The sequence below is a fragment of the Bos javanicus genome, chromosome 15 (assembly GCF_032452875.1).
Source record: "Bos javanicus breed banteng chromosome 15, ARS-OSU_banteng_1.0, whole genome shotgun sequence".
Classification (NCBI taxonomy): Eukaryota; Metazoa; Chordata; class Mammalia; order Artiodactyla; family Bovidae; genus Bos; species Bos javanicus.
The window spans coordinates 76,794,572-76,816,430 of NC_083882.1; the positions used below are offsets into that span (position 1 = coordinate 76,794,572).

General features: G+C 44.1%; 1 protein-coding gene across 9 annotated transcripts in view; it reads right to left on the bottom strand.

The window, feature by feature from the left end:
- Window positions 1-21,859, bottom strand: part of AMBRA1 (autophagy and beclin 1 regulator 1) — a 172,392-nt gene that overhangs the window by 132,949 nt on the left and 17,584 nt on the right. For 4 of the 9 annotated variants that reach the window (XM_061381336.1, XM_061381331.1, XM_061381334.1 and 1 more), the window contains exons 2-7: window positions 7,742-7,995; window positions 7,306-7,364; window positions 6,642-6,825; window positions 5,859-6,031; window positions 4,806-4,872; window positions 2,796-4,249 (exon numbers count right to left, since the gene is read on the bottom strand). In XM_061381336.1, coding sequence (XP_061237320.1) covers window positions 2,796-4,249; window positions 4,806-4,872; window positions 5,859-6,031; window positions 6,642-6,825; window positions 7,306-7,364; window positions 7,742-7,876 — 2,072 coding nt within the window. In that variant the 5' untranslated portion in view covers window positions 7,877-7,995. The remainder of the gene's footprint in view (window positions 1-2,795; window positions 4,250-4,805; window positions 4,873-5,858; window positions 6,032-6,641; window positions 6,826-7,305; window positions 7,365-7,741; window positions 7,996-21,859) is intronic. The other 5 variants (XM_061381340.1, XM_061381338.1, XM_061381337.1 and 2 more) reach the window with 3 other exon arrangements.

Here is a 21,859-nt window from a genome sequence, read left to right on the forward strand (position 1 = left end):
ACATTATTGTACAACGAGAACCATGCATCTGTGTATTTTGAATCTAAAAAGCATATATGTAATTATTTACAGCAAGATGACAAGGGGTCATCTTCTGCAACATACATTTTCTAAATACTTGAACTCTTTTTATTTAAACCACAAATACATACTACCTCTTGTCTACAAAAAATTTTGACAGATCCTTAATAATAGTTTCAGGGTTTTAAATGGCATACATTATTAAGAAGTAACTATTAATATTTTAGTCACATGTGGTTACCTATGTAGTTCCTCAGATTACACTTGTCACATTTCAAAAGCTCAACAGCCATATGTGGCTGGTAGATACTATCCTAGATGGCACAGATACAGAACATTTTATTAGACAGCACTGCTCTAGAAACACATTGGAGTATTTTCAAACAAAATTATGTGATGACTGGATGGAAAGGAAGGGTAGGGAGTACAGACAAAAGTGTTGAAAATTTCTGGAGTCAGGTGATAAGCATATTATGGGAGCTCTATTTTTATGTTCTCTATTTTTATGTTTGAAGATTTCTATAATCAAAAAATTAAAAGAAAGAAAACAAAAATGGTTCACCTAAAAATACATCATCACTTTAAGAAATACACCATAGACAGCAGCTTGGAAAAATCTTTTTTACGCACACCAGAGTTCAAATTCCCATTTAGCAACCTACTGTGTGACCTTTAACAAGAAACTTGACTTCTCTGAGCCTCTCCTTCCTCAACTTAAAGATGGGAAATTTAATACCTGCTTTGCACAGAGTTACTCTAGAAATTAGAAACAATGCAAAGCTAGAACACAGGAGTAGGCTCTCAGTTATTGGTATCTCTAATTATTATCAAACAGTAGAGTTTGTTTTAAATGACTCAGGTATTTCTCAGCACAGCAACACATGAAGAGTTGTTCTGCTAGAACAGAATGAACAAAGGCTAACCACAAGCCCACTGGTGCCAGAGCACCAGGTCCTCGTAGACTTTCAGAGCAGTAACTGAAGACAGTCCTTTCTGGTTGCCTTTAAACACACTTCCTGAACGCTGATGCATGTTGGGTACTATGCTTGCTACCATCTCGTGTGCTCAGAAGCTCAGTCATGCCTGACTCTGCAACCCCGTGGACTGCAGCCCACCAGGCTCCCCTGTTCATGGGATTTTCTAGGCAAGAACACTGGAGTGGGTTGACGTTTCCTTCTCCATCTTACCTCTTGACAAAAAGGAAGAACAGAGTCTCCGGCTCCTGACAGGGGTCATTACACAAAGCAAAATATTACAAAGACGGCAATGTAGGAGACATTAATCCAGAACTGGCCTCAACCATACGGGCACAGTATCAATCATTTCATCTATCTTTCCTATCATGACCAAGTCTCTCTGTGTTCTCAGACAGTAACTGCCCTTAAGTAACCGCTTTTATCTAGAATTCACCACACTCTTCCCTTCCTCAGGAGGCTATTTATTTAGGTGCTATTCCCCTAAAATAAAAAAGGTCTTTCCCTTTCCAGATCCTACCCTTCTTTCAAGGCTTGATTTCACAACGCCTTCTTTGATGATACTTCCCTTTCTCTGAAATTAGACTACACTGAGTCTCAGTACCATACAATGGAGCATTTGGCTCATTTACATTTTTTATATAATTACATGTAAATAAGTCTTGCCTCTACAACAACACTCTATACTGCCAGTGGGCAAAGACCAGGTATTGAGCTTCTTTTGTATTCCTGACAGTGCCCAGCACAGTGCTGGGGAAAAAAAATGTAATTCAACAAGACTTATTAACTGGGCAACTCTCTAAAGCATCCTCCCAAAATAACAAGTACATGATGTGCACAATCCATATTCCCACCCTTGTTAGAAGCTTATGTCAGAGAAATTTCAGTTGCTTCAACGGAGGATGCAATGCCGAGAAATATGCTGCTCGAATCCAACAGGCATATTCTGGGAGTCGGTGATTACGCTAGATCTGACCTTTACAGAATTACAGAAAGAAGTCCCTAATAAATCAAGATAGATGCGCACGCAGCCATATACGGAACACGAGGTGGGCGATCAACTACACCCACGCTGTGTCTTCCATGAAAGAGCTGCCTGGGATGCCGAGCCGAGTATGGAGAGGCCTTCCTTCTATGAATCTCTTCTTCCCCATCTGCAGGTGATGTCCCTCTGGAAGATCTACTCAAAAAATCTTAAGTAACTTACTGTCCAAAACATATATATATATAGCTACAGGAAAAAAATAGTCCTCAATATATATCTATACACTATTTTATTCTCCTTTTGTCAAGTTGCAATGTTCCAAAAGATGAGGTTTAAGAAACTGTCCAAAGCAATACAAAGACCCAATACACTAATCTGTCCCAAGTATGGCTCTCTTCTACTATCAGAAATTTTTTTCCCTCTAGCCTCTCTGGGATATTGTGTTGTTTAACGATAACCAGCCCTGCACAGACAATCCCTTTAGGAGGCCAAAAAGCAGAGTGGAGGAAGTTCATGGTTCTACCTCCTCACGCCTCTCTAAGCTCACCCACAACTCTCCTTTAAGGCTACACGTCACGTGAGCCGAGCCAGAGTCACATGAGAGAGCAGAGTCGCTGGACTCAGGCTGCCAGGCCTTATCCTCTCTCTGCCACCACAGCAAGCTTTTCCACGAAGACGCAATGGAAGCTCAGGAGATCAGAACCAGATGCGTGGGTCCCAGACGCTCCAGATGCAGCCACCGAGACCCACAGGGCTGAAGAAGAGGCACCAGGAGAAAAAGGGGCGTGGGAGGAGACCGGGAGGCCTCTGCTTACCTCCTGAGAGAATCCTCCTCAGAGCTCTCCTCCGGCAGATCCTGATGTAAGGCCTCCTGTGACACAGTTCCAGATCGGCTGGCCTGGGTGTAAATGCGTTCCCAGTGGCCCGTCTCCTGGTTGAAGGCCACCCCCACAGTCCTCTCCTCCTGTGGGCTGGCAGAGTTGCCCAACTCCAGCCTGCTGGAGCTGGCCGTCTGGCCCTCAGTCCGCTCGAGAGGGGGCAGCTGGCTGCCACTCGCGGCCATGCCCTCAAAGGTGCCGGGGACCTGCCAGGAGGCGCTGGCCTCGCCAGAGGAGTAGTTAGGTGTGCTTCTTTCCCAGCGCAGAGTGTCGTTGTTGAAGGTCAGCAGATTGTGGCAAGCGCGGCAGCGGTTCAAGTGGCCACGGGACAGGTTGGAGTTGTTCTCGCTGCTGTGCGGGGTGGGCTGGTGGGACGGCCCTGGCCGTTCGGATTCAAGGTTATTGTTGAGCATTTCCTGGGCCTGCTGGGCCTGGGGGGCCTCCCCGCTGAGGCTCTGGTCCAGCTCCTGAAGCCGGTCATACTCCAGAAAGAAGCGTCTCAGGTCACACTGAAGCTCGTGGCGGATGCTGCCCGAGTTGTTTTGGCTGGAGCCGTTCCCTCCATCTGACTCAGCTGCCAACCCCGAGGCTGGAAAACCCCTCCCTTCTGTGGCTGAAGTGTACACAGAGGCTTGAGAGCCACCTTCCTGCTGTCGCAGCACAGAGAGTAGACTCACCGAAGAGGCGCTGGTCCTGGGCGGGGGCATGGACTCCGCCTCGGAGCGAGAGTTCAGACTGAGCACTGTCCGGGTCCACTCAGATCCCGTCAGCCCGGAGGCTATGTCCCGGTGGTACCTGGAAGGGTGGCCAGACAGAGGGCCTCCCAGGGAGCGCCGCGGGGGACCCAGGCTGAGGTTGCGGAGCGTGTTGCCGGCGGTGCTGCTCTGGACCGTACTGAAGGCAGACGGCCGGCTCAGGAGGCCCGGGTCGTGCGGCGCTGACGAGGCCTGCTCCGGGGGGTGGAAGGGCTCGGTCTGCACAAAAGAAAAGGAAGGGGTAGTAGCCCTGGCAGAAGCAGGGGGGACACTGTCCTGGTGTGGCAAGAGGGAAGGAACTCGAGTGCCCGAGCAGCGGCTGCAAAGGCACAGGATCCCAAGGTGCTGGCAGCACTCGGCTGTGGGGTAACTGACCCGCTGTCGGAGCCGGATGTAAGCGGAAGTCCTGGGGCGCTCCGTGGAGGGCTGAGGGGGAGGCGGTGGGGGTGAGGGGGTGGCAGGATCTTGCACTGTGCTTTGCTCTCCCACCTGGATGCAAGAGGAGCGGGAGGACAGCATGTGCAGGAAATTGTGGAGGAGAGGCGTCCGGCGCACGGGCTGTGACTGCAGGAGGGCCCGCTGACGGTAGTGCGACAGTTCTGCTCCGTCTACGGGGATCTCTGGTTCGTCATCACCCTGCAACATGGACCAAGGTGGGGCAGGGGCAGAACCAGGCAGTTAGGTAGAACTTCCAGGTAAATCCAGAGAAATTACTGATAATCATCCAAGGACAACACACATTCTAGAGAGGCAACAATGCCACCCTTGAAGCACTGAGAACTAACGGGGTCCAGGTTCGGAATCATCATATGGTATCAAATCATTCACTTGCAACTAGCAACATTTCTCAACGAGTTCAGCTGGCAACCCAATTCTCTCACAATAGGCATTTCCATGACACGGAGGCTGTGAGGGGAAGCAAGACGTCAACCAGCCAAAGGCACCCGAACAACAAGTTATCCGACGCAGTCTGGTTACTTCTACTGGGACTATCACTCGGGGGTTTCGGAATGGACTCCCCTGTCAAGACCTACAGTTCTAACTTTGAATATGGTCTGCGGCTAGTTTTAAATCTTGACTGGAAAGAAACACTCAGACGTTGAAAATTAAAGTCCAATACCATCAGAATCCGAGTGCTACTTCAGCAAACAACCCACAGTTTAGATGGAGCTGGACCTGCTGACTAACTTACCTGCTGATTAGAGGGGTTAACAATTGCTGTGAGTAAGTAGTGTCCAAGAGGATCAAATCTCACCAGACTGAAAACACAGAAGAAACGGACAGAGACATGGAGAGAGAAATTCTGTTAACTGAGGAAAGGAAACCCGGCAGAAAATTTCTAGTGATCGTTACTGACAACTGTGGGATTTACCCAGGCATCCACCTAATGCTAGAGACTTCCAAAACTTTCAAAACCGATTAAAATACTAAAGCTCACTCCTTCCTGTTGCATCCTCACACCTGCCAGAATAAGGGAATACATTTCACAAAAAATAATTTCAAGAACACCCCTGGGCTTCCATCTCAGGAAGCAGCTACATTAAGCACACAGCCGCTCACGGCCAAGAGCCCATCATAATGGTAAAGCAGAGGACGCTTCCATACTCTGCCACAGGTTCGCGCCTCCCCTCACACAGCTGCTACACTGGCGAGAAGCATGAGGGCTGGTGACAAGGAACAGTCCCGGTGTCAAGCAACCCACCTGAGGCTAGAAAATTAGTGAAGATCCAATGGCAACACCAAGAGGCCCAAAGGGAAACAGAGCCTCGGCTTCGGTTCAGGCGGTATGTGCGCTGACTTTGAAGGCCACGTATGGCAGTATTAGCAGACTTGATATCTCTCTACATCTCCACTTTCCATTGTGACTAACAGAAAACCAGGGGTGAGCAATTTACCCACCAAGCTCCCCACCACCTGAACACCTTTTAAGGTTCAAAACAAACAAACAAACAAAAAGCCTTTATCCCAAACCAGATAGCTTTGAACCTAAAAAAGATTCTAAAGGCCTTCATCTACAAAGACCTGAAGATGAGGCCAATAAGGAACAGCTGAAATGAACAACATGCACTGCTTCCCAGCTGACTGGCCAACAGTTTAAAAAGTATGAAGAGCCACAGGGATAACACCCCTGCCCTGAGCTGGGATAATACAGAGATAACAATCTATCTCTTGGGGCGAAAGCACCCTTAAATGTTCTCCACATGTTAATCCTATGCCAGACACTGCTGGTGCCCAGAGTGCTCACCGGACCCGTTCCATCTCGCTAGCTGTCTTCACCACGGCAAAGGGTTCCCGGCGACTCCAGTCCCAGAAGTGGATCTCGCTGGCAGTGGCAATCAGCAGAAGCTGAGCCGTGGGGTGGAAAGCCAGGGAGGCAATGGCATTGTTGCTATCTGTGAACCAGCTCTCACTGCCACCCTGTGAATGAACAAATCCAAGGCATTCTCAAGTTACAAGCTGCCAGCGAAATAAGTCAATTTCAAAAAAAGGGTCCAGGTCGAGTAAAATGACTACTTGTAGGGCCTACTTTAAATATGTCTTCTGAAAACCAGATACAAAACCAGTGATCTGGCAGTGTCACCAAATTTACTAGAAAAACATTACTGTCAATTCAGTTCTGTTATCTACAATGTATAAGCAATGAGCACCTGTTTCTATAGTCTGTGAAGACTCAAGCTTTGGTGCATACCACGGTACACAACAGCCCACTAGCCAGTCTCCAGGACAAGGAGCACACTGCTTTGACGATCGTGACCAGAAAAACAGTACAATCCTTGATCTAAGAAAAGAGAAATCCACCCTGAAGACGTCTCAGCACGTCTGGTGCCTTGTCACCATGGGCAGACAGTTACAGGGTGTTCATCTTGAAATGGAGCACTGTGGGCTCGACTCCCTCTCAGTAAGTGAACAGTAACTATTAAGTACCCAGGGACGGTCCTGGAACATGGCCAGTCTCTCCTTCAGAGTCAAGAATGCAAGGGTAAATAAGCCTCTGCATCTAGAGTACCAAAGAAAAGGAAACGCTTACGTGTAAATCCCAGATCCGAACCTCCCCATCTAGGCAGCCAGAAGCGATGAGGCCTGAGATGGTGGGATGAAACGTGACACACCATGGCGTGCGGCGGTGTCCAATCAGAGAGTGAACACACTTGCCCGTCTTCACTTCCGTGATATAGATGTTATGGTTTACGTGAGTGGAAGCCAAGAGAGTCCTAGGGAATCAAGGAGGAGGAAGCCAATGTAGAGAACGCGGGAGGGAAACTGATACTCATTCCCCATCCCCACAGGGAAAACAACACCTTGGGCTTTCCTAACAACAGAAACATTCTCATCTTTAAAAGCTTTTGGCTTCTCCATTCTGTCCCTAAACGACACATAACCCCTTCAAAAGAATACTTTTTCCAGCAGGGAAAATTATTATGCTATTAGTGGCCTATATCACACAGGCAAAGGATTGAGAATCTTTCCAAGTTTTGATCCTCGACGTTTCACAGGTTCCTTTGTTTATTCCCATTATTTTAATGGCTAGCACTGGTCATCTATTTCCCCCCTTTCTGATAACACTGGCAAAGTTCTGTTCATACAGTGACTCAAAGAGTCTTCAGGGATTTCACTTGCATGAAGCTCAGCAAAATACACAGAAACCAACGCTACCGCAAGTCTCAGGTAAAGCTTAGGTAAGAACTAGGTACCTGTCTGGGCTGAAGGCCAATAAAAAGGTGGAGCGTGGACTATCCGGCAGTTCTACTCTCTGAGAAATAAAACAAACAAAAGTTAAAACACATTACTTATAAACTATGGCTCACTCTATCTCAAAAGCACCATTCTACAGAGATTTTACAGTATAAGCTGAAAAACTGGAGACAACGATCAAGCTACAAATTGAGAGAGATCAATCTAAATTACCTTCAGGAAATCTAGCTGCAAAGGAAAAAGATATTTCTAGCCCATCCGTATTTGTAAACACAAAAACACAACACCCCAAAACAACAAAAAACCTAAGTTAGATATATCAGTTCTGCTACACAAAATAAACTGTGTGCCAGCTCTGCGTCATTAACTCACTCTAAGGCCTCATTCTACTGTCATCCCTACAAATCCTATGTGAAAAATAACCAGTGTTCTTACCTTGCCCTCCCATTTCATACACCGGGTTTTATCTTCAACCAGCTCCTGCAGAAGTCGCTGAGCTCCAAAGGTCCGAGTGCCCCGTTCTCTCCCCCAGAGAATCCGGACAGCATTCTTCTCTGGAACAACCTTCATGGCGCTCAGTAAGCACTCTCACACCAGGCACGGGAAGAGGAGGAGCGAGCAACAGCTCCACACGCCGAAGCAGCTAAACTGAGGCCATTCAGATCCTTGTAAGTTGTCTTCATGGAAATCTAAGGTAAGACATTTAATGTCAAAGAGCATCTATTCTGCAATCAGAGGAAGTTCCCACCTCAAATACGACTCTAGTTTAGAGACGAAAGTACTATTCTCTTCATGTGTAATGACACCTTCTCAGAAAAGCCGCTTCTTCCGTAACTTTTCGTCCAAGAATATTTCACCCTTAAATTCCTCTTCCATCCTCCATAGCTCAGCCTTGTATCTAAGAAACAGAAAGGGACTTCTCTGGTGGTCCAGTGGCTAAGACTCCTGACTCCCAGCGCAGGCTCGGGTCTGATCTCTGTTGGTGAACTAGATCCCATATGCCACAACTAAGACCCAGTGCAGCCAAGGGGAAAAACAGAACTTCAAAAACAGACCACTGTCAAAAGGAGTTAATTCTTTTTATCAGGCAATCAAGAGCTTTTACTACTAAACAAAAGGGCTAAAACCGTGTCAAAAACAAGACAAATCACAACACAGTATTTGCACTCCCAGCTCTGTGCCGCGCTGCCTGCCTAACTGCTAGGACCCCTCTGATCACTTGGGCAGCCTCCAAGGCAAAGGATGGGTTACTGATTTCAAAAGGTATTACTTGAGGTATGGTTCTTATGTACTAGCTTCAGTTCTATCTACTGCCTAAAAGCAAGAGCACAGAACTACTTTGAGGTACCTTTCTCATTCTCTTTTTCTCATCTCCACTCAAGTTCCGGAATAGAGGATAGAGGAGGAAGAAGAAGAAAAATTTTTATTTCCTTTTTAATCATCCACTGCAAGCCTTAACGGTATAAAACTGTCACAAAATAAACACAAATTCCACTAAAATGTCAACTAGCAGCAAAACAAACACACGTGAAAATTAAAGAAATCTGAAAATACATATATAATTGTTATTCATTACGGCACTGTTTCTTCAACTCTGCTATGAAAAAATTCAAATAGAAAAGTTGAGAACACAGTAGAATAAACACATACTGCTCATTACTTAAGACTCAAGAACTGTTAATATATTGTCAAATTTGCCTCATCTGTCTCCATGGATAGAGATATAGAAGGGTCCCTTTTAATTTTCCAGTGAACCACTGCAGCAGGCATGGGGACAGCCTAACCCTATAGACCTCACTGTGCATTTCCTACGAATGAGGACATTTAGCTTCATAACTACACTATTGCCACCATTATCATTTGTGCCTTTAATACACCAAAAAATACTCCCAAAAGTGTCTTTAATAGTGGTTTAAAAAAAAAAAAAATCCAGAACCCAATCAAGGCTCAAGAAATGAATCTGGATGATGTCTCTTTAGCCTCTTTTATTCTAGAATGGCCTCCAAGTTTTATTCTGGTTGGTTTTGTCTATGGTTTGTTTGTTTACAACACAAGCTTCCTAAAAAGACCAGACAGGTGACTTGTTGACTTGCAGCTGACTGTTACATCTCAGTTACGTCTGATTATTTCCCCGAAGTGCCATTCAGCTTGCCTCTCTACCCCTAACACCTCCTGTAAACACTGACTCGATCGAGGTTGAGAGGCTCAGGAAAGGATGCTTCACAGGTGATGCTACCTACGTCCCTCACAAGGCAGCCCATCGTGCTCTCAACTGCTCCACTTGGTGAGACCTGGTAAGCTACACGATCGTCTGGCAAAACATGATCACCTGATCGAGTCTTAACAGCCAGAGCTCTATAAAGGTATGTTTCCTCCTTTACAGTAAGCAACCTGCGGCTAATGTTTGGCACCATGTGAAATGCTGTTCCTCGTCAACCTTTTGCTTCATAGTTCAGCAGTTACTGATGATTCCTTCGTAAATTATTTCATTTGGGGGCTGGAATATGTTGATTTTCCAATTCCATCATTATTTCTACATTAGTGGCATTCTTTTGGAAAGAATTTTCCCTTAATAACTGAAGTAGAGTAAATGCTTAATTTTTTCCTTAATTACTACTTATTATCTGTAATAGTAAAAACTGGGGACAACCCAAGTGCCCGTCTAAAGAGGACGAGATGACTAACCTATAATAAGGAAGATTCTCTGGGAATTGATAACAAAAGATCTTCAAGATACATTGTTCAGAGTGGGAAAAAGCAAGCAGCAGAACAATATATATAGCAAGGCTACCTTTCGAAAAAGAGGAGAAACTAATGGGCATTTATTTGAGACTGAAGGGACAAGGTGACCAGAGACAAAGATGGAAGCTGGACTTCTCAGTGTTCCCCTTTTGTCATTTTCATTTTTTAAATTACCTATTCAAACTTTATTCTTAAAATATTTGATGATGTGAAGAAAATGTTAAATGATAAAGACAAAACATAAAATTTATATATACAGTGTGATCTCAATTTTGTTTTTTAAAAAAACTTTAAGAATAATGATGCAAAAAATTATAAAAAGCATTAACCATGGTTCTCTTTGGGTGGTAGGATTATAGATGACTTCATCATCAGAAAAGGCACTGTTGATTTTTAAATTTAAAAAGTAATAACTGCTTATTGTAAAAAGTCAAACAATAATAAACTCTTTACATTTCAGGAAAGGTTGCAATCTAAAAAGTACACAATAAGACACATCCAAATACAGTAGGGAAAATACTTATTTGCCTGTGCCGAAATGAGATTTCTCTTTGGAACATTAAAATAGAAAGTCGGAAGGAGCCTACAGAAAGATGTAACTCTGAGTTCCTAGCTGCATATGGCACAAAGTTCGTCAGGAGTGACTAAGGAACACACTCCGGCCTGTATCCTCGGAGCACAGTTCTCACCCACCAGCAGCACACAAATGTAAGGATGCACACACTGACTGTGCCAACACGGTGCCAGCCAGCCTCCCGCAAAAGCTAAGGACGAACTAACTCAAAGGAAATTGTCTCCTTGGTGACTGACAACTCAGGGTTCAAAACCAAAAGTCTGGAAGTGAAACTGCCACAAAGCTGAATAATTACTAACCAGGAAGGTGGCAGAAATACAGTTCCCATCCATTCACTTTAATCCTCAACTGAGCCTGTAATTTTTCTTACAGCCAATCATTCTTTTACCTAATTTAGAGGTCTTCAGCAGAAATGAGTTCTGAGGGCTCCTAACAGTGCTGTGTTTAGTCGCTCAGTCGTGGCCGACTCTTCGCGACCCCATGGACTGTAGCCTGCCAGGCTCCTCTGTCCATGGGGATTCTCCAGGCAAGAATACTGGAATGGGTTGCCATGCCCTCCTCCAGGGCATCTTCCCCACCCAGGGATTGAACCCAGGTCTCCCGCACTGCAGGCGGATTCTTTACCATCTGAGCAACCAGGAAAACCCAGTGTTGTCCTATGGTGCAACATTAAAAGTACTTTGAGAGAAACGTATTTAAACCATTTATAATCTTATAATATGTGGTGAAAACAGCAACAATCCAATTTCAAAAAAAAAAAAAAATCTGACCTTCTGACCTCATGTAACTCAAGAGGAAGAATACAGGTCACAGACACCGGTGATTCAGAAAACTGTGATGCAATCTTAAGTTCCTACACGAACCAGAAGGACAAGGGAACAGCTGCTACAAATACCAGTTATCAAGAAAACTCAAAAACTAAAGCTCGGGATTACCACAGAGCCCGTCTACCACTTCCCAGAGACCTAAACACACCAACGGTTCAAAGAAGAGAAGTCTGAGGGAAGGCGAGAAGTCGAAGGGACTAAAACAACTTCACAGTCTCTCTTTTGTCGGAAAAAAAATATTTGCTCTGTTTCTTTAAAAGGATAAGGGGCCTTCTCCTGATACACTCCTAATAGCCGCATGAGAAGAAATTCTACTTTGTTCTCCATAAAGAACAGAAGCTAAATCAAACTGCAGCTGGGCGGGCCCGTGGCTGAGGAAGTCCCAGTCAAGTGTGGTTTTCATTCCTCTCTTTAAAAAGGAGAAAGACAAGTTTCCTGATCTGTCCCTTAAGCTAGACTGGGACAAAAGATGCCAAGAACAGTCTTTGTGACACCGTTACACCGGCCCCCAAGTCAGTTCGCAACCACCGAAAGCCGTGCCCACGTACAACCAGGACACGATTAGGGTACGTACGCAACACAAACGCCAAGATCCACCCACCCCATCTCTAACCACTTCCCCTGTAACACGACCCGTAACTCTAAAAAGATGGGGAGGAAACCCTGAAAGGTTGTTAAGGTTATACTTAACAACCACTTATAAAAATCACCTAGAGGGGACTCCTCTGGTGGTCCAGCGGTTACAATTCCATTTCCAATGCTGGGGGCATGAGTTCGATCCCTGGGTGGGGAACTAAGATCCCACATGCCACATTGCATGGCGCCCCCACCCCGCCCAAATAAAAAAAAAAGTCACTAAGATTATGCACAACCCAGTGGAAACTAAAGTTAGACTTATAGGTTCCCCTTGCAATTAAAAAAAAAAAATTATTTAGGTATGGCTGTGCTGGGTCGCCAGTGCTGTGTGGGCTTTTCTAGTCTCAGCAATCGGGGACTACTCTCTAGTAGCAACACACAGCCTCCCCACTGCGGTGGTTTCTCCTGCTGCAGAGCACTGGCTCTAGGGTGCTCCGGCTTCAGTTGTGGCGGCACGTGGGCTCAGCAGTTGCAGCTCCCGGGCTCCAGAGCACAGGCTCAACAGTTGTGGTGTGCAGGCTTAGTAGCTCTGCAGCCTGTGGGCTCTTCCTGGACCAGGGATTGAACCTGTGTCTCCTGCACCGGTGGATTCTTTACCACTGGGCAATCAGGGAAGCCCTTCCCCTTGCAATTTGATCACCTTATTATGCTAGCAATTTCACTCCCCCTTCTAGCAATATGACTTTGGACAAATTATTTAAGCTCTTTGAGACTTGGCTGCCTCCTCTGTAAACAGGAATCATGCTACTGGCCTCATCAAGTTGCTGTGAGGCTCTAAGAAAAGCATGGTGGAGCATTAAGAACTCTGCTATTACTGTCATTACTGAATTCTCTTTGGGGTTCACCATGGTTTCCCTCACCAAACAGTGTGCCCAGCTATCAATAAAATCTGAGACCTGTGATGCCATGATTCCCAACGGAAGCAGATTGCTTAAAAAACATTTCAGAGCTGTTACCAGACGACAAATTAAAGGAAAAGCATTTATTTGTGTGGCAAAACATAATTAAATGAGATATGGGCTACTTATACATAAAAAGTGAATTAAAATAGATTCAGTGACTTTGAGCTGTATCTGTAAAACCTGGCCAATAATTCACACCCCAAATCTTCCCTACCAATGGCATTCCAAGGGTATGAATCAGAAAGTTATTAGGCTTGGAAGGGACTGTGAGAATGCAGGCCAATGACCTCATTTATTTGAGTAACTGCATCTCTCCCCACTTCACTGTGCCCATGTAGGCAAAGTCTAAGAGTCAAATCAGCCATGTAACGCCAATGTATAGCAAAAAACAAAAAAAAATTCAGGATTCAACCCAAGGTTAGCTCTTTAAAAGGAAAAAAAAAATCCTTTACTCAATCTAGGATCACCTGCATAAGTAAAGTTCTTCCAAGAACTGGAAAATTAACTACAAACGTCAGACCTTTAATTAGAGGCCTACAAGTATCCAAGTACTCTTTAGAAACTCCATGTGGGTGGAAATACACAGGGTTTTTCTAAAGGGTTTTCTAAAAAACTTCAAAAACTAGCAGTTTTGTTTTCATCAATAGGACTTTCTACAGGGCATTTCAGGACACTTCTTAGGATGCCATATGTGATCCAAGTCCAAAATGTAAGCACCGTAGCAGCAACCATCCCTGCCTCTACACAGCTCCTGCCCGACTCTTGGAGTAGACTGAGTGTGGGAGTGGGGCAGGGCATCTGGGGCGAAGCATCACAAATCTAGAACTGTAAAACAGGTAACAAATTCTGAAGGGAGACATATCTGGAGACATACAAATTTCAACTATTACTTGAACTGTGTGCAGACTGCTAAAGGAGATCCTAGGATATACCAAACTGCTAACTGTGGCTTAAGTCTACATAGAGAAACTTCAATGTTTAATCTTTTTATCCATCATTTCTAAATAAGAGACAGTGTAGTAGATTTATATACGGGTCCTGACAGGCCAATTGAACCCAGCTCTGTCACTTTCTCGGTGAAGTGTTCAACACTGAGTCGTGTCAGACTCTCTGCGACCCCATGGACTGTATGTAGCTCGCCAGGCTCCTGTGTTCATGGGATTCTCCAGACGAGAACACTGGAGTGGGCAGCCATTCCCTTCTCCAGGGGAATCTTCCCGACCCAGAGGCTGAACCTGGGTCTCCTGCATTGCAGGCAGTCTTCACCGTCTGAGCCACCAGGGAAGCCCCTGAGCCACCAGGGAAGCCCATTTTCTCAGTACATGACAGTTTCTTGGAATAGTTATTTAACTTCCTTGTACTCCAGTTTCATCATCTGTAAAACGCAGCATGTATATGATAGGATTACCACTAGGATTAAAAGACTTACCAAATGAAAAGTGCTTGCTATTATATAATTCCAGTGCTTGTACCAAATAATACCTTCTTTCTATAATGAAGAATTACAGAATGGCAATAAGAAAAATATATTTAAGGCCACAAAGTCCTATAAACAATCAGCCAGGGACTTCCCTGGCGGCCCACTGGTTAAGACTCTATGTTCCCAATGCAGGGGACGCTGGTTTGATCCCTGGTTCAATCCCTGGTCAGGGAAGATCCCGCATGCTGTGTGGTGCAGCCAAAAATAAATGAATAAATAAGTATGCAATTCTAAAAAAAAATAAAAATCAGCCAAAATAAAGAAAATTATTCTAAGCAAATTGAGACTGTCCATTGCAAAGGTCTCCAACTCATTTTGTATTAAAGATATCTTACTACTGTCCCCTTTAAAAAAATAATAAGAAAATCTCAAGAGAGTGGTTAAGACAATAACAACACTTTCATCATCTTATTCATTCCCACTGCATTTTACATTTTACATAAAAAGTAACTCACTTATAATCCTCAGATACACGAGGCCCTAAGAGAACAAGTCACACGGTCAGCGGTGGGTTCAGAATCCAAACCCAGGCAGTCTGGCTCGTCTACACGCTTCATCACTACAGAACACTCCTTACCGCCTGACACAAAACCTCCCTTGAGGCCTCTCCTACTTCACATGCTAGTCTCACATACAGTAGGCCCTCCAGCAATGTTTCACTGTCTTACCATATCAACTGGAAATCAGCCTGCTTTGTATTTTTAATGTTCATTTCCCCAAAGGTCAAGAAATTGAAGAATCATGCTGAGGGGAATTCCCTAGTGCTCTAGTGGTTAGACTAGACCTCACTTTCACTCCCAAGGGCACAGGTTCAATCCCCAGCTGGGGAACTAAGATCTCACAAGCTACAGGGTATAGCCAAAAAAGAGAAAAAAAAAATGATGCTGAAGAAAAATGAAAAGAAAAAATTCTCACTCCTTCCTTTATAGCAATTTATTTACATAATTTCTGGGAGAAAAGAGGACTTTAAAACCTTCAACCAGAAATAAATTTGATAAAGTACCAAATAAAACTACACCATGAAATTCAGTTACTATGTAATTACACTACAAACCCACCAACTCCATCTAAGTAAGAAAATTACCTATCAGGAAATAGAGATCGATGCCACAGTACATCTACTTTTGTAAGGCAACCAGAACAGAACGTAAATCTCAAAAAACATAGTCAACAATGAATGTGACTGAACAAACTCTGTCATGTCTGTGCATTACCCCTTCATCCAACATGAAGTATGACATCAACACACCAGGCAAAAGGAAACGCGGAGCCTGCATGCAGAGCCCCCCGTAGGAGCCCTTTCTTATCCACAAAACAGATGCATGTGCTAGTGGCCTCCCTGCACTGCCAGAGCTAGGATTCTCCACACCTTGGTCTGCCTGCCTGTGACAGAGCCTCTCCAAGGACAGTCTCCATCAGTTTCTTCTGCCCTGCTCTCATGCTGCCCTACCCATCGAGAAATAAGAACATATCCCTGAACCTGGGCTGACCGTGTGACTTGCGTTGACCACAGAATGTGGCAGAAGTGATGATATGCCAATTCCAGGCCTGGCAACATCCACTTTCACCCTTGGAAACCAATCACCAGGCTGCAAGGAAATTCAAGACATCACTCTGGAGAGAGAGGCCATATAGAGAGGTCCTAGATGATAAGACATTACTTAGAGGGAGGCCACACTGAAGACTATCAAGGTCTGAGACCAATGAGTTGAAACTCTGTTGTCCTGTCTAACCCAGCCCAGACACCAGCTGAAAACAGACGAGTGAGCGACCCCCACAGATGTGACACAGAGCAGAAGAGCCGACCAGACGAGCCCTGCCCAAACTCCTAAACCACAGGGTTGTGAGAAGCAACAAATCATGATCGTCCTAAGCCACAAATTTGGAAGTGGTGCGATACTATGATTTATAATAAGAAATACACATTTGGTCTTTGTCCCCACTTTTGGCACAGATTTCCTAAAACCCTTGAAATTTCCTGAGTGAGAGAAATCTTCTGTCATTCATAAGGAGCTTCTTTTAAACTTATAGGTTGACTTAGGGTGGTACCCTAGAAAGCCTCAGGATGGGGCTGGTCACCAGAAAAACCAAGTGATTAGAGGGAAAAGAAAGGGGAGAGGGGTTAGATGGGCGGGGAGATTAAGCACTATAAAAACTACTGAACAAGATTTGATGACCTTCCAGACTGGTGAACACATTCACAGGCCAGGAGGGTGATACACCCCAGTTCTATGAGGACAGAACCTCCTATGTTTCAGACCCTTCCAGATCTTGCCCTATGCACCTCTTCATCTGGCTGTTCATCTGAATCCTCTATAATAAACTGCTAAGTGTAAGCCTGAGTTCTGTGAATCACTCTATCAAATTAGTCCAACTCAAGCAGGGCGTTACCTCCCACCTATAAGCCATCAATCAGAAGCAGAGGTGACAACCTGGACCTGCAATCAGCATCTGAAGTCCAGGTGGTACAGTTCTGTGGGACTGAGCCCTTAAACTTGTGGGATCAGATGCTATCTCCAGGTAGAGTGTGTCAGAACTAGTTAAATCTGTAGAACACCCAGTCAGTGGCTGCTGAGATTTGGAGAAATGCTTGCCAGTTTTGGAAAAAACACCCACTGAGGTTGTTTTTCCATAGCAACAGATAACTAAAACACTACCTACCTAATATCCAGTGCACCTAATTCCTTGTTAGGGCTCTTTCTTCCTCACTAGACTACAAACTCTGGGACATGTCTATCCCAGTCCAGTACTTAGCCCAGTGCCTAGTACAGAAGAGAATGAAATGTGTGTATATTTATATCCAGCTATGAGGGAAGCCCCAAAGCAAACTCTAAACTGTCATAAAGAGCAACACCTCGGTGAAAAAAAAATGTGGTCAGTTATAGGTGGTGCTGATGGTTCAAGGTCATCAATTAAATTTCTACAAGTCAAATATCTCCAAAACCAGAGAACTTTGTACCATTATCTAATCTCAACCAGTCATTTTATCATGCACGTGTCATGAATCAGGAGAGAGCCAGGCAACAGAGTATGCACAGCTCAGATCTATCCCCACCACTCCTAACTGGGGGGAAAGAGGGTGGGACCCAAACCTAAAAACTGTATACCCCAGGGAGAACAGGAGTCTTTTGTAATTTTTATACTCATGTAACAATGCTTCTTTATACTCATATTTGAAACAGGGCACATTCATAACAAAATACAGAAGCAGTGGATTTTCTGAGAGCTGCTGCTGCTGCTGCTAAGTTGCTTCAGTTGTGTCCGATTCTGTGCGACCCCACAGACGGCAGCCCACCAGGCTCCCCGGTCCCTGGGATTCTCCAGGTAAGAACACTGGAGTGGGTTGCCATTTCCTTCACCAATGCAGGAAAGTGAAAAGTAAAAGCGAAGTCGCTCAGTCGTGTCCGACTCATAGCAGGGCTGGGAATATGGGCTACTGTATATTCTGAGCTTGAGAGTGCTGGATATAAAAGTGATGTGATTTAATGGGTAAAGCTAAGACTAAGAGATAAGAAGCTTCTATGACTGATTTCTACCACTGACGTGTTACATAATCTTGGACAAATCACACTCCACGTATAAAAACTGAAAGTAGTAACACCCTCTCTTCCTATCTTAAGGAATAATATCTCTGGAATATCTCAGGAGTTACAAAAAGCTCAAGGCAAGATTACAACTTTTCAAAGTAAAAGGCAAGTTAGGAACCAACAATAACAGGACTTTGCACAAAGAAGTCTGGCACACGCAGCTCTGAAAGTGCAAAGGAAACTACACTGGCTATGAAGCGGAAACAGAGAGTACCTACCTCTAATTAATCACCTCACATACTAAAAGCAACTAATTTGATGGAATCAAGACCTATACAATCAAAATTAATACAAAGCCAAAGCAGCAGCCAAAGACTAGAAATATTAATAAAATGCTAGTGGAGGACTTCTCTGGTGATCCAGTGGTTAAGAATTCACCTTGCAATGCAGGGGACGTGGGTCCAATCCCTTGTCAGAGAATTAAGATCCCACATGCCAAGGAGCAACTAAGCCCGCCTGCCTCAACTAGAGAGTCCGCCCACCGAAATGAAAGATCATGCATGACGCAACAAAGATTCCGCTTGCTGCAACCAAGACCCAACACAGCCAAATAAACTAAATAATTTTTTTTTAATGTTAACAGAACCTGCACCTGTACTGCAGACATGCACAGCATTTATGTTCAGAATTACATGTATAAAATCATCAGAATTACATGTACAATATCATATAAGAAACAAATTGCCAGTCCAGGTTCGATGCAGGATACAGGAAGCTTGGGGCTGGTGCACTGGGATGACCCAGAGAGATGGTATGCGGAGGGAGGTGGGAGGGGTGTTCAGGATGGGGAACACGTGTACACCTGTGGCTGATGCATGTTGATGTATGGCAAAACCAATACAATATTGTAAAATAAAAAAATAATAATAATAATTAAAAAATTAAAAAAAAAAAACAAAAACAGAATTACAAACACTCTAAAATACAACTGGTCTGCTTTTAGAAAGTTAGGCTAAGAGGTTACAGTGAATCAAATACCTGTACAAAGGTTGTCAGCCCAAATTTACCAAGAGATAAGCAAGCAATGTGACCTCTTTTTCTTATATCCACAGCCCCCAACAAGCTTTTTAAATATATAAACTCAGTGTAAGGCAGACCACTAAGGGTATATCACAAAGAAGCTGACAACTTTCAAAATGCTTTGAAGATAGGAAACTAAATAAATTCGAGTGATTGTTATTTTAATAAAGGGGAGGGAAAAAACACCAGCTTTTCTGCTACAGATTTTGCTGACTAGAGCTTCCAAAAGTAACTCACAAGGATGTAACCTAATGTCTGCAGGAAAGTATGCTCAAAAACAAAATATGATCAAAACTGGAAGCAGAAGGCTGTAAGACCCAAATTTGAGACTGACAATCTTCCTTATTCTCACCTCAGAAGAACGAAAAGAAGTTTTTAACCTGCAGACTCTTCTGGGGCAAAGAGTGAGCTGAAACCATAAGAACCCCTTCAGGTTCTTGGAAGAATACAGAAGAAATCACTGAACCGAGAAGAAACTGAAGCTCAATTTTTGAGTCACAAGCCATCAACAGGACCAGGAAGGCTACCGCTAAGTGCACAAAAGTGGCAAGAGACTTCCTACTGGCAAGTAAGAGAAAGAAAGACAAAAAGAGTAGCTTTTGATGGAAGAAACTTCACAGAGACAAAAACAGCTTAACCGCAGAATCGAGAAGGGACCCCAGCTGCTTCAGGCACGCAGGCCTAACAGCTTTGGCAACAACGTACCTCTCATCTACAAACAGCATTAGGAGGCTGAAGTGGAGCTGCTTTCAAGTCACGAAGGATCACGTCTTTCTGTTTTCTGCATAGTCTTTGGGGACAAGAGAGTCCAGCTCTGCTCCCTGGAGTACCACACGGCTCCCAGTCGTTCCTGGACACCCCTGGAGCCATAGCGACAGCACTGTAAAAAAGCTTTAAGGACACTAAATCAGGTGTCCTCACAAGCCCAGACAGATAGGATTACTCACCAGGCAAATAAGAAAATTTAAACCTGGAAGAGGTTAAGAAATTCATCTAGGTTTGCAAGATGAGTCAGTAGGCAAAGCAGGATTTGAATTCAGGCTTTCCCTTCAGATAGTATCAGAGCTCGACTCCCAGTCCTTGGCTCAGCAGATACTGTGTTCAGTGTTCTCCAGTGTTAGAGTCAGCCCAGGTCAGGTTCTTGGCTGACTAGAACAGGGAAAGGAAAAATTTCCCTCAAGGCTTCAGGAAAAGGAGAAGTCAAATTATTAAACGCAGAGCTCTTATGCTAAAAGGTCCAGATGCCCTTCTACCTCGCCAATCACATTCCTCAGCCAATCAAAATAAGGCACTGGATTTTAAGAAACTAGTCGTTTTAAGCTCTGACTGGAAGTTGGATTGCATTTCCCCAAATTTCCAAACAAAAAACACTTAGGGGGGACAAGAAAGATGCAAAAGCAGTTACAGCCAGCCAGCAAGTGTTTACTGAATATCTAGGCGCTCAGCACTACTCTAGGTACTGAGGATCCTAGAGCCAATGAGAGCATTCCTGCCCTCAAGGAGCTTATAAGAGCTCTTTATTTATGCAATAAAAGAGTGACACTTTCAAGTACTGATAAATGCCAGGAAGAATATATAAAAAGTAATGTTGTTTAGAGGGGACAGATTAAAGGGAGGAAATCAAGAATTCAGAATCATTTCTATTTTTCTATTACTATGAGCCTGAGAAAATATGAATAAGGAGAAACGTTAAAATACTTTCATTCAAATTAATACTACCATATAATCCAACATCACTTCCTATTTTTAAATAACTACATGGTGCTGCTGCTGCTGCTGCTAAGTCGCTTTAGCCGTGTCAGACTCTGTGCAACCCCATAGATGGCAGCCCACCAGGCTCCCCCGTCCCTGGGAATCTCCAGGCAAGAACACTGGAGTGGGTTGCCATTTCCTTCACCAACGCATGAAAGTGAAAAGTGAAAGTGAAGTCGCTCAGTCGTGTTGGACTCTTAGCGACCCCATGGACTGCAGCCCACCAGGCTCCTCCATCCATGGGATTTTCCAGGCAAGAGTACTGGGGTGGGGTGCCATTGCCTTCTCCGAAATAACTACATATATAAGACTAAATTTGAAATAGCCTTCAAAGGAAGCATTCTTACCTCAAAAGTTACAGCAAACTTAAGGCCTTTACACACATGGCAGTAAGATCCCAATATTTATCCACCAATATTTATCATCCACTGACCGCTAAAGACGAGTGGTAGAATATAACATATTTAAAACAACACTTTCACGGAACATTCGCTGAATGCAGCATACCTGACAGTACTAGCTAAGCCTCTTTCTGCACATTATCTCGTTTACTTCTCACAGTGACGCCATGAAGATAGTACAGTGTCATTATCCCCACTGACAAACCACAAAACTGAGGCTTAGAAAGGTTAAATGATCTGCCCATGTGGAGGGGAGACTCAAATTCAATCAGATGCCAAAGTAGATGCTCTAACCACTCTGCTATACTGCTTCTACAGAACAAGCAGTAAACCTCAGATACAGAAAAAAAAAAAAAACCCAAAAACCTTTTTCATGTCTTCACACCTATGTGACAGAGAGTTAATTCAGGAGATAAAGAGAAAAGGAATAAATCTGAATAACTCCAAGTCAGAACACAGGGCTATAACCTAATTCCACAAGATCCACAACTTAACCTCCCTATCTATAACAGAGCTAACCTCACCAGTGCTAACCATTACTTGTCCCCTGGTAGGCTGTGTTAATTATTATTTGTAATATATACACAGATCATCCGTTGAAAGAGACAAGGAAAACTACAGTGTTATGATTA